At 45.4% G+C, this 12,757-nt stretch overlaps 1 protein-coding gene across 1 annotated transcript; it reads right to left on the bottom strand.

Moving 5' to 3' along the window:
* Positions 1-1,593: 1,593 nt before the first annotated feature.
* METTL21C (methyltransferase 21C, AARS1 lysine) lies at positions 1,594-12,757 on the bottom strand. Its single transcript, XM_062195152.1, has 5 exons — positions 12,653-12,757; positions 11,790-11,916; positions 8,324-8,475; positions 2,491-2,608; positions 1,594-1,988 (listed from the first exon to the last, which is right to left on the bottom strand). Exons 1-5 carry the CDS (start codon positions 12,755-12,757, stop codon positions 1,594-1,596), a joined length of 897 nt encoding a protein of 298 aa, XP_062051136.1.

Raw genomic sequence — 12,757 nt, 5'->3', positions numbered from 1 at the left:
GAGGGGGCGTGTTTGTGGCCGCTGTGGTTAAGCCACCCGAGATCGGACCACCTGCAGGGATAGGTCCGCTTTAGTTCCGCACACGTGGACAGTGCATGATCCCTATATGCCCCTGTGCGTGGTCCACCCATGCCTGCATGACCTTTCCGCTGATTGGCTCCCCTACTGCGCATGTCTTTTGCAAGCTTTATAAGCCTGTACACTTCCTCAGTAAAGGAGTTCCTGCTTCGACAGAACTCACGGGTGCTTGCTGCGGTGTGCTTGACCCGTCGACCTTACCTTTCCCGTTCCCCTTGTTGAGGAGTGCTTGTACTGTCCCCTGCTGATCAGAGGCCAGCCTCAGGCTTAAGACCCCAACAGACTGACTGCAGGCATGCCAGAGGTCTGCAAACTGGCCTGTGGCCAGATGCAATCCTCAGCCTGTTTTTTCAGGCCAAGAATGGTATTTACCTTTTCATAAAAATTATTAAAAAAAAAAAAGTAAGTGTTCTGCAGAAACAGCATTTGGGCTGCAAAGGCAGAATATTTATTGTCTGCACAGAAAAAATTTACACAGGGCTACACAAACTTTCTTGAGCAGCATCAGTTCTATTGTCTCTTTCAAATCTGTATTTTGTTTTTCTTCCTTTACTGCTTTGGCAAAAAGCCATAGTGTTAAAGAGAGATGATTGCTGGATTTGTCTCCATATCAAAGGAGCAGCTTTAGGGCAGGTTAAGCTGCCTCTTAAGATGCTGATCTTCACTTCCAATCCAGCTTCTTGCCAATGCACTCACAGATAATAGATGGTGGCCCAAATATTTGGGACCCTGCCACCCACATGGGAGATTCAGAAGAAGCTCCCAGCTCCTGGCTTCAGCCTGACCCAGACCTGGTTGTGGGCGTTTGGGTGGTGAACCAGTAGATGGAAGGGGTGTGTGTGCACCTGTGTCCCTCCCTCTCTGGCACTCTTCTTTTGAGTAACTACATCCTTTAGGAAAAAAGCTTTATAGTTACGTATGATGTTTGCTTTGTAGTTTTTGTCATTTTTATCAGAACAAAAATTCTATTTCCTAGTTTTCTAAGAATTGTAATCATAAAGTTGTGGAAAAAAAAAAAACAAAAAACAAAAAACAGGCAATCCAGAAATCCAAGTTGGAACAGTCACAAATAATTGACACCCAGGGGCAGTATTTGTGAAGTAAATTTTCTTAAGTTCCTAAGGCACCTATGTCTTGTTAACTTTCCACTTGTAATCTGTTAAACCTGTAACTGTTGTATCACTCAGTATCTCCTCCTTTTCTATAGTTAAAATGTCCATCTCAGTTTCAAGTGACCAGAGTGTATGGAAAAGTTTAAAACCGTGCTCTATAGCAGAAATAATAAGCAGGAAATCCACTTGTATTAACTTATTCATGTAAAATTATGTGACCTCTTGTATTTAATTACCCAGATAATCTTAAATAAGTTTTTTTGGGAAGTTGCTGTACTAGGAGGTTTATTCTAGATATGTAGGTTGTTTCTGCACACTGCCTTCTTCATCACGTAAAAGAAGTCTTTTTGCCAATGCAATTTCTAGCAATGACGCTCATATTTTGAAAGGCATTTTGTTTGACTTAGTCCCATTTTAATATCCCCTTAAAAATTTTCACTGATGACTCTGGATATTCAGCCAAGAGCGTTGCCTCAAAAACTTGCTTGAATTTATCTAAAAATTCATAGTCAGTGCTGAATCTGAACTTATTTGCCCACAGCAGCACTGTCCCTGGCTGAGAAAGGTACACCATGGTGGAAAGCAGTTTGTCCAGGAAGTAGTGGTGATAGACCACGTCAGAAGCCAGAATGTAGTCGTAGTAACTTGTGCACTTGGGGAAGTTGTGCTCCAGGTCTTCCCCCCATACCAGTTCTCTCACTTCAGGTAGATGTGCTGTGCGTTTTAATGTGTTCTTCAGGAGATTATATTGGAGGTTTCCTAGGACATCAGGCAAATCTGTTGCTGTGACTTGAGCTCCTGTGAGAGAAAGAGAGAAATAATAATTCCCTGGGAATACTCGTGCAGACATAGTGTACTCAGGGCACACATACTGGAGAATTGAGAGGCTCAGCCTTGGCCCCCTAGGCAGGCAGGCTACATGCATTTAACATATTTCAGGCTGGGGCCTGGCAGGGAGACCTCCTTGTGCACCGTAAGGGGATTAGCAGCCTCCTAGTCTCTATGCAACAGATGTTAGTAGCACCCCACTTCTCCCATCCAGGCATTATAATCAGCAGGAATTCAGAGTTCTGCCCCTGGACTCCGAAGCCCATCACAGGGAAACTGGGTGGACTGCAACAATCCCTTAACCTAACACTGAAGTGTCTTGTCTTTCTGGATAAAAGGAGCAATTTCTGCTGTGCGACATCTTGGGTGGATTCACAGAGTGAAATCCAAACACGTAACTTGTCATCTAGCAAGCACTCACACTCATTGCCGCAGTAAAGGCCTCTTGAAACAAGATGAGGAGTAAACAAACCTAAGATACTGGCCACAATGGAAACAAGTCCTGGTCCAGCACCAATTTCAAGAATTTTAGCATCTTGGAGATTCAGCTCCTGTGCGTGTTCCTCCAAATACTGACACAAAGCAGTAGCCTAAAAGACATTTACCATTTTTGTAGTTGGAATGTTGAAAGCCGTAGTAACCCACACTGCTACTCTATGTTAAATACAAAAAAAAAAAAAAAGTATGTTATTAATTACTTTCCGTTTGTCACAGGATTCAACATTCAGTGCCCTATCTAGGCCCCTGGAGTATAAAAAAATTGCAATAATTTGCACCTAAGAGATTCAGTTGTTAAATTGCCTATGTCAGATTTGATCAATATAAAAAATTAGGTCAGTAGATAAGCTTGGCTTTTACAAAGCAGGAAAAAACTGGGTGAAAGTTTCTACTGGTTTAGTCACACTGGGTTCCACTCTGAACAAATGTGAACCCCTCTCTCCTGACTCTTACCAAAGATCAAGTTTGTTAGGGTTTTGCCATATTAGACAACTGAGCAGTATATTTTATTTTAAGAGATTGATCTAAGAGATGCTCAGACTCAGAACAAGCTTCTGAAAATTTAATGTGCCAACGAACGCCCTGAATAGCCCATTATAGACCAGATCTTTCAGTGCGTCTGGGTTGAGCTCCAAATTCTGCACATCTAAAACAGCCCCCAAATGATGTCGATCTGCTAACCGATGGACAACACTCTGAGCATAAAATATTCTTATATGTGAAAACGGATGTCTCATTGCTCCTATATTCATTCTTTTTTGTACCTTCCATAACTATTCTACAAAGAGATAAAGGATACTTGATTTCAGTTGATTCATGAAGTGTTTCCATTTATGCCATTGAGGTATCTGCTAGTCATGCCCTGGTTTAAAGAGAGTAGGTAGAGGTATGTGAGAGACGGTTACTTAAATTTCAATATATATAGCCTAGATCTGGGGATGTGAACCCGGAGTTTTTAAAACTTGAGCTCTGTCTGCTTATACATTTAGGCCAGGACTGAAAATATGCCCACATCATCCTCTAGACCTTACTTTCTGTTTGGGGCCTATGTTGGAATAGACATCCAGCATGATTTGGGATGTGCTGCTCTTATGATTGCCAATGGTAGGATCAATAGCATGCCTGTCCCTGTAAGTCACTCCATTTCATCCTTGTCTGGTCCTATTGACAGATACATGCAAACATGAACACAACTCAGTCATCTCTCAAGTCAAGGTACTCAACGGCAGCACTTGGGACATGTCAATATAACTATAAGCTATGTTTCTGTTGAAGTGTCAGAATGGAGGTATACACTGGGTACCACAGCAGGGACATGATGGAGGCCACTGATGTGTAAGGGCCAACTATCTGGTGCCACGTGTGGAAAGATGAGGGGGAACTGATGACAAACAGCAGGAGCAGCACTACAGCCAGGTCAGGGCAGCAAGTGAGACAGCAACACAGGTGGGAAATAACACCAAACTGCAGCACATCATGAGCTTCAGTCTCAAGGAAGTTGAGGAAAGGGGCTGTGTGGTTCTTCAGGAGGGGAAGTGAACCCTTACATATGTGGGCTTTCGCTATTAGGATGAGAATGTCACCCAGGCCACCCAAAGGACGTGTTTTCAGCAATCTTTGGAAAATGGCTGTGGCTTCCTGCCTGGAGTGCCCCACACTGTGAGGCAGTGACCCCAGCTTTTCTCAAGAACAGCTATGTCATTCAACACTGGAAATGCATTCCCCACTAGTTTAGCTCTGCTGGCAAACTTTGACGTGGCCTCTTTCACAGAGAACAGCAATTGAAGCCTTTCAGAAAAGGGTCTCTTCCCACGTTATGTACCTCTATATGTGTCTTTGGGAAACTGAAGTCCCAAAAAAGGTGAGAATTTGGTGCCTGGAAGGCTGGGGCCTTCTGAGAGTAAAATAGTCCAGAGGACAAACGTTCTTTTACAATTCCTGATCTCTAATACTATAGCTGTCTATTTACTAGTTGTATTATGACAGAAAACTTTGAAGTAGGTAGGTGATTTTTTAGATGTTAAGACAAGGAAAAGCCCTTGAGTACATTACATTCACATACATAAGATTTGAAATTGAGCTTCACTGGCTGGAGGTGAGAGGATAGGGTTAAAAGAACCTGGAGCTCTTTAATTTCCCTTCTTCCCACTCATTAGACACTGCCAGTGTCAGACCACCAACTCATGAAAGTTCCGTGCACCGTGCTCCATGATCCAAGGAACCTGTAGTCATGACTGCTCTGTGCTCCATGGAACCTGTAGACGTGACTGCTCCAAACTCCATGGAACCTGTAGTCATGACTGCTCCATGTTCCGTGGAACCTGTAGTCATGTCTTCTCTGTGTTCCATGTAACCTGCAGTCAAAACTGCTCCATGCTCCATGGATCCTGTAGTCATGACTGCACCATACTCCATGGAACCTGTAGTCATGACTACTCCATTTTCCATGGAACCAATAATCATACTGCTCCATGTTCTATGGAACCTGTAGACATGACTGCTCCATTTTCCATGGAACCTGTAGACATGTCTGCTCCATGTTCCACAGAACCTGTAGACATGACTGCTCCAAACTCCATGAAACCTGTATTCGTGTCTACTCCATGTTCCATGGAACCTATAGTCATGACTGCTCCATGCTCCATGGAACCTATAGTCATGCCTGCATGCTTCATGGAACCTATAGTAATGAATACTCCATATTGCATGTAACCTCCAATCATGACTGCTCTGTCTTCCATGCAACCTGTAGTCAAGACTGCTCCGTGTTCCATGGAACCTGTAGTCATGACTAGTCATGACTGCTCCGTGTTCCATGGAACCTGTAGTCATGACTGATCCATGCTCCATGGAATCTGTAGACATGACTGCTCTGTGTTTCATGGAACCTATGGTCATGACTGCTCCATGCTCCATGAAACCTGTAGTCATGACTGATCCGTGCTCCATGGAACCTGTAGACATGACTGCTCTGTGCTCCATGGAACCTATAGTCATGACTGCTCCATGTTCCATGAAACCTATAGTCATGACAGCTCCATGTTCCATGGAACCTGTAGACATGACAGCTCCATGTTCCATGGAACCTGTAGACATGACTGCTCTGTGTTCCATGAAACCTGTAGTCATGACTGATCCGTGCTCCATGGAACCTGTAGTCATGACTGCTCCTTGCTCCATGGAACCTATAGTCATGACTGCTCCTTGTTCCATGGACCCTGTGCTCATGACTGTTCTATGTTCCATGGACCCTGTACTCATGAATGATCTGTGCTCCATGGAACCTGTAGACATGACTGCTTTGTGTTCCATGGAACCTATAGTCATGACTGCTCCATGCTCCATGGAACCTGTAGTCATGACTGCTCCATGCTCCATGGAAACTAGTCATGTCTGCTGCATGCTTCATGAAACCTGTATTCATGACTGCTCCGTGCTCCATGGAACCTGTAGTCATGACTGCTCCATGCTCCATGGAACCTGTAGACATGACTGCTCTGTGTTCCATGGAACCTATAGTCATGACTGCTCCTTGTTCCATGGACCCTGTGCTCATGACTGTTCTATGTTCCATGGACCCTGTACTCATGAATGATCTGTGCTCCATGGAACCTGTAGACATGACTGCTCTGTGTTCCATGGAACCTGTAGACATGACTGCTCTGTGCTCCATGGAACCTGTAGTCATGACTGCTCCTTGCTCCATGGAACCTGTAGTCATGACTGCTCTGTGTTCCATGAAACCTGTAGTCATGACTGCTCCATGCTCCATGGAACCTGTAGTCATGACTGCTCCTTGCTCCATGGAACCTGTAGTCATGACTGCTCCTTGCTCCATGGAACCTGTAGTCATGACTGCTCTGTGTTCCATGGAACCTGTAGTCATGACTGCTCCTTGTTCCATGGACCCTGTGCTCATGACTGTTCTATGTTCCATGGACCCTGTACTCATGAATGATCTGTGCTCCATGGAACCTGTAGACATGACTGCTCTGTGTTCCATGGAACCTATAGTCATGACTGCTCCGTGCTCCATGGAACCTGTAGGTATGACTGCTCCATGCTCCATGGAAACTAGTCATGTCTGCTGCATGCTTCATGAAACCTGTATTCATGACTGCCCCATGCACCATGAACCTCTAATCGGGACTGCTTAACTTGAGTCCCTGGAAAAGTAAATGCATCACTTGGGAGAGTTTGTAAGAAATACAAATTCAGAGCTGCCACCACCACCTTCCTGATCCAGACCCCCTGAATCAGAATCTGCATTTAAACAAGATCTCAGTATGACTCATAATGACTCTGAAATTCTTACCAGAGTATTTCTTAACATATTCTGACAAACTCTTTGTAGAGGGAAGATCCATGGTGCTGTACCAAGTGTGCTTCAAGAGAACAGTTTTACCCAACTGACCAAGTTTTCTTATTCGCCATCTCCTCAGCTATGCAGTGAACAATTTATCACATTAATAATTACAGTTAGTATGTGCTTACCAGCAGCACTTCATTTAATGCTCACAATCAGGTCTAGAATAGACAGTAACACTACCCCATATTTTAAATATGGAAACAATGGCAAATGGAAATGCAGTGGAATCTATGACGACATAGCCTTGAAACAGCAGACTTTTGGGGCTGGTGGTATAGCTAGTAAAGCTACCACCTGCAATGCCAGCATCCCATATGACATCAGTTCAAGTCCCAGCTGCTCCACTTCCAATCCAGCTCTCTGCTATGGCCTGGGAAATCAGTAGAAGATGGACTAGGTCCTTGAACCCCTGTGCCCGCATGGGAGACCCAGAAGAAGCTCCTGGCTCCTGGCTTCGGATTGGTGCAGCTCTGGCCATTGCAGCCAAATGGGGAGTGAACCAGCAGATGGAAGACTCTCTCTCTCTCTCTCTCTCTCTCTCTCTGCTTTTCCTCTTTCTGTGTAACTCTCCTTTCAAATAAATAAATCTTTTTTTAAAAATAGCAGACTTTCTGGCTCTAAATTCAGACCCCCCATTTCAGCACCATCCTCAGAGAGCAATTGTGAGGTACCCTGAGATGAAATATGCTTCCCAAATGTCTTTACACCATGGAAAAGAGACATAAAAGGCTGAGGGCCAGTGGGTGTGACCCAAAGGTGCCTATTGCAAAAGCTGAACTAAATTCCTGACTGTTTCTTTTACAATTCCTATGAACTCTGTAGCCTACTTCTCAATATTCTCAAAACTATTTAACTTAAAAATGTTTCAAGCAGAGGCCAACGTTGTAGAACAGCAGGGAAAGTCTCCACCTTCAACCCTGGCATCCCATATGGGCACCATTTCATGTTGCAGCTGCTCCATTTCCAATCCAGCTCCCTGCTAATGTGCCTGAGAAAAGCAGTGGAGGATGGCCTGAGTACTTGGACCCCTGCCATTCACATGGGAGACCTGGAAGAAGTTCATGGCTCCTGACTTCAGCCTGGCCCAGCCCTGGCCATTGTGGCCATCTGGGGAGTGAGCCAGCAGATGGAAGATCTCTTTTCCTCTTATCTCTTCCTCTCTATAAACTGGACTTTCAAATAAATTAATTAATAGAAACAAATGTTTCAAACAACACAGCATAAAATAAAACCAATGCTTCTGGAAGAAATCTCTGTTTCTGCTAACCCAAAGCACAACACTGTCACCCCTGCAGTGGGGGACAAGGTAGACATGTGATTGATTGTCAGTTTGAGAAACAGAACATTAAAGCACTTGGCAGATGGCCCAAGGCAACACAGGTGCATGAAATTATTTTCTCCAGAAATCTTGACTTCACCAGTGTAACAGTTCTCTCACCCCTGGCCACACCACTGCTCCGTAACTCTCTATGGATTCTTGAATGACGATCTTCTTGCCTGCAAAGCAGTAATGCTCCTGAGTGTAGCTGGCATAATCTGTAGGGACGAATTTCTGGAGGTTGTGGAGACATGGTTCCATCTCCTTAGAATCTGAGAAGCAGAAAAACAAAATGGGTTTCATGATTGTTGATCCAGTGCAAATGCACACAGATGGGAAGTAGATGCAGCCAACTCTCCTAAGCAGAGGGCAGAAGCTTTCCGTGGTAATGGCTGGAAGTTAGCACAAAAACTCTGGGGAAAGTGACATGAAATTCTGATGTGGCATTTTTATCTGTGGCTTCAGGCTCTGCAGCTTCAATTACAGTCAACTGTGGTCTGAAAACATTAAATGGAAAATTTTAGACATACAAGTTTTAAATAATTCTATTTTATGATTAGTTATTGCTGTTAACCTTTTACTGTGCCTAGCTTATAAATTCAACTTTATTGTAGGTATGCACGTATATGAAAAATAGTATATAGGTACATAGTACATCCATGAACCCTATCTTGCAACACAGCCCTCCTTAGGAGGCTAGGAGGACTGCTGTATGACAAAATGCCTAAGCATGCCCTGGGTCTCCCCTTTGTTTAGAAGACAGGAGAGGTATGGAGCCATCCCCGCCCATGCTTTGATGTGGGGGGGAAGCCAGCTCACCAGCAAGGTGGCACACATGAGCTCTCTGGAGAAAGGAGGACCAGGGTAAACATGCACCTGACTATTTTTAGGTCTTGAAGTGAAGAAGCATTCCCACATGTTGGCTGGAATGTGCTCCTTAAGTCCTTCCTGCAACTGCCCCTCAAAAGGTACAGGCCACCCAAAGCTGAGCCAGCTCTGAGGCCTGGGGGAGGTTGTCAGATGAGCCCTGGCTATTAAGTTACTATTGCTTTAAATACTTCTTTAACCCATGACCCACTATCGCGGCTCTCAAATATCATATAAAATGGGAGGAAAAGGGCACCTGATTGGGGCTGACATCATTGTTGCAGGTGTTCCAGAGTATTTAAGAATAGAAAGACCAGCGGGTGGAAATGTCAGGACGGAGGATGCTGTTCCCCCTTGCCCGGGGGCCACCGGGAGCTCAGGGAAAGGTACAGGGACCAGCGTGGAAAGGAATTCATGGTGAGGACTTTGTAGACAGAAGAAGGTCAGTTTTACTTACAGGAAACCTACCTTTGTTGCCTGGGATGTGTCTGGCAGATATTTCCCCAGGGGTATAAAGCAATCAGTTACCACTTGAATGCTCTAAGCAGAAACACAGGTTGAAGGTGGGAGAGGAGGCAGGGGAGGAGGGTGGGAGTCAGAGGGAAGGGGAGTGGGCCTTGGAAGGAACTTAATCAGGAGCCCATGCCCCAGAGGAAGGCCTGTGAGTTCCTTCCAGCATCAGCAGTTTGAACAGACACCAGAGCAGCGCTGTGCAGCTGGCCCGCACATTATAACAGGTTCACAGCACAGTCAGTCCAGGCATTGCAGTAACTACTGAGAAATATTTTCCACAATTTAACAATGCCTGTGGGATATAATTACAAAACAATTGGGGATTATATTTCAACGCCTAGATTTTATTTTTCTAGAAATTAATTGTCAGTGTATTTTACGAAAGTATCAGAATTGGGGCAGGCATTCAGCCTAGCAGTTACGATCCCACTTGAGACACCACATTCCATATCAGAGTGTCTGGGTTTGAGTCTCTGTTCTCCTCTCCATTCAAGCTTCCTGTTCACATGGGAGACCTGGGTCCCTGCTGCCCACATGGGAGACCTGGGTCCCTGCTGCCCACATGGGAGACTGTGCTGCACCATTTGAAGAGTGTCGCTCTTCTTGAGACCTGGGTCTTCCCTGAGCTTCCAAAAGTCTACTAATGAATAGGAGCCAATATCAGTCCTGACACTGTCCTTTCCTTCCACTTGTCCTGGAGGGGGTTGTAAGGTGCAAAGGGAAACCCATGACCTTCACCTGCTTCTTAATATGGAATACCATCGACATCTTACAGAACAGACCCTACATCTATGCATGGCCAAAGAGACCCTAGTTTCTACCATGGGACTAAGAGGCCGGCTCTGGATTCTGGGGCAGAGCAACAGGAAGGAGAGGAGTAGACAGCGGTGTGCTGAGACCCGTCTCCCAGCCTGTGCGGGGAGGAGGAAGAAGCACTGATTTACAGACTCTGACAATTGCCCTGGTATAAATCTTCCTGCCTTGGCCAGTTCCAAATTAGCCACCTGATACGACCAGGAAAAGATGCACAGCTATACACACACCTTGTGTCGTTTTTCTACCACACAGACACAGTAGACACGAATAACCTCAGAGCATAGATAATAGTCAATATAGCACAGTAATTAGTCATGAGTTTTGAGTATTTATCACCTCAGTGTTGATAGACCTTTGCCTTGAATATGATCTATTTAGTTGTATGTTTGTACAACCTCAAGTTTAACAATCACCATGTTCAACAACCAGCTTGCAAAATTCCTGAAATTCAGGCTCCAGGACAAGCCATGTCCGGCTCCCAGCCCAGTGACAGGGATCAGCCCTCAGGCTCACGCCAACCCCTGCTGACTTCCCTCCCCACCCCAGCACTGCCAGACTGAGCCTTCTTCCCTTCCTGCCACATGTCACCACTTCCCTCCAGACTGTAGGAAACCTCAGGGAACTGATTCACAGGTGAATATACTGACAGATACTAAGCTTGACAGGTGCACTGGCCCAATCAGCGTTGTGAAGAAACACGACATAAAAATCTTCCCCATAACACCCTGTCAAGTCCTAAAGATAAAGACAGCAGTGATTATTGCACTTGAAATACGTTCGTCTAGTGTGTCTAAGCTCGCCTGGCAGTTTTAGAGAGAGCAGATTTTAGACACAAAATTTTTTATGTAGTCAGTTCTGTTAACAAGATTTCTGATTAGCAAACTCAGAACACACGGTTACACTTTACGTGGCTGTAAAACGTTTTTCATGCTAGAGCTTGGCTTTTATGACACTGTCGATTGTGTTACTTATTCACTGCCGAGTCTGTGCTCTGAAGCCCAACCCTAAACTGTTAACCTTGTCCCGATAGGAGAAGATCCTGTGATCTACAAGGATCTGCTGTGCTACAAAGCTGCCAGGAATGCATACTGGCGAAAAGCAGAAACAAATCCAGCTTTTGTGTTTTTCTAAAGTTCTTGTTACAGAAACATAACAACACAAGAAAAAACAAATTTGTGCACTTCGATAAGTTTGTAATGAACAAGCCAGGATTGCTTTTAATGCTATGTTTCTGCTTGCTTAAAGGCATTTTTCTACTAAGCTTCATTATAGTAAAAATCTAGAGTTAAAAGGAAATGGACATTCTTGTCGCTGACGTTTACTTGAGCATGCCATCACCGGGAAAGCAAGTGAGGGAAATGGCTGAGGCGCTGACGATGGCTCAGTTTACCTCCTGGGGATCCCCCGGTGCCACAGTCCTGGACAGTCCCCTCCTCGGCTGCCTCTAGCCGGCCTGCTGCCTCCCCCAGGCACGCAGGCTGCTGCGCGGAGCTCAGACACACGTCCATGCCCTGCACCTGCCGAGAGAAAGAACTGGACAAGACCCGAGCTGCTCAGCCCAAGTCGAGGCTGACTCTCCCCAAGGGCTGCAGAGCAGAAGCTTATCGCCTTAGCATCTGCTGAGCCGAAAAGAACGGCTGCTTTTCAGCTTAGTTCCCTGGGCAAGCAAGGCAGTCACCAAAGGAGCTGCGGTCCCGCGTTGGCAGAGCAAGGTATGGGGAGACCATTAAACATCACCCAGCCTGTGTGCATGGAAAAATGCAAAAGCAGCCGTGGTAGCCTGGAAGCGAGCATGGTGTGGCTCAGGAGGCGGCAGCCGGTTTGCAAGGTTTTGTAAATTTATATTTTGCCACTCCCAACCTGTATTATAGCACATCAACTACGTTTGGGTAGTCTACGATGTATTGTATTTCTAGTAACTTTTGGAACTAAGTTTTAATAAAATCTCTCTTGTGTTGCAGCTCATTGAGGATACTTGTGGTTTATGGGGTTAATGACATCATAAATGAGAAGCCAGGGTTTGGAGCAAACACAAGTTTGCTCTCCGTTCATCTAAGGAAGCCTCCGTTGCAAGACAGTAGAAAACGCCAGGCTGGGAGCCAGCATCCTGCTTCAGCTCCCTCGCTTGCATTTGGCAAACCCACTTAATGCCCTCAGCACCGGTTTCCTCATCAGCAAAAGGGGGATCGAAAGATCTGCCGGCCCCTAGGACTGCACTGAGAACTAGAAGACCAAGAGTGATTATTAAAGCACAGGAGGACCATCCTTGATTCTGAAGGAGAGACCTGAGTACTGAGATCGTGGGCAAAAGGCGGTGCTGCTATTGCCAGAGGGCTTTGGGTTGGTGCTGAGCGCCAT

This window comes from Lepus europaeus, chromosome 6 (genome assembly GCF_033115175.1).
Source record: "Lepus europaeus isolate LE1 chromosome 6, mLepTim1.pri, whole genome shotgun sequence".
Classification (NCBI taxonomy): domain Eukaryota; kingdom Metazoa; phylum Chordata; class Mammalia; order Lagomorpha; family Leporidae; genus Lepus; species Lepus europaeus.
The sequence above is the reverse complement of the archived record's forward strand: the minus strand, read 5'-3'. Positions and strand labels throughout refer to the sequence as shown.

Excerpts from the sequence above, each read along its gene's own strand:
- METTL21C (XM_062195152.1), bottom strand. The coding sequence starts at position 12,757 with ATGGCGCTCAGCACCAACCCAAAGCCCTCTGGCAATAGCAGCACCGCC. Across the intron at positions 11,917-12,652 it reads GAATCAAGGATGGTCCTCCT|GTGCAGGGCATGGACGTGTG; the intron begins GTGCTTTAATAA and ends TTCTCTCGGCAG. Across the intron at positions 2,609-8,323 it reads GAGCAGTGGTGTGGCCAGGG|GCTACTGCTTTGTGTCAGTA; the intron begins GTGAGAGAACTG and ends AATGTCTTTTAG.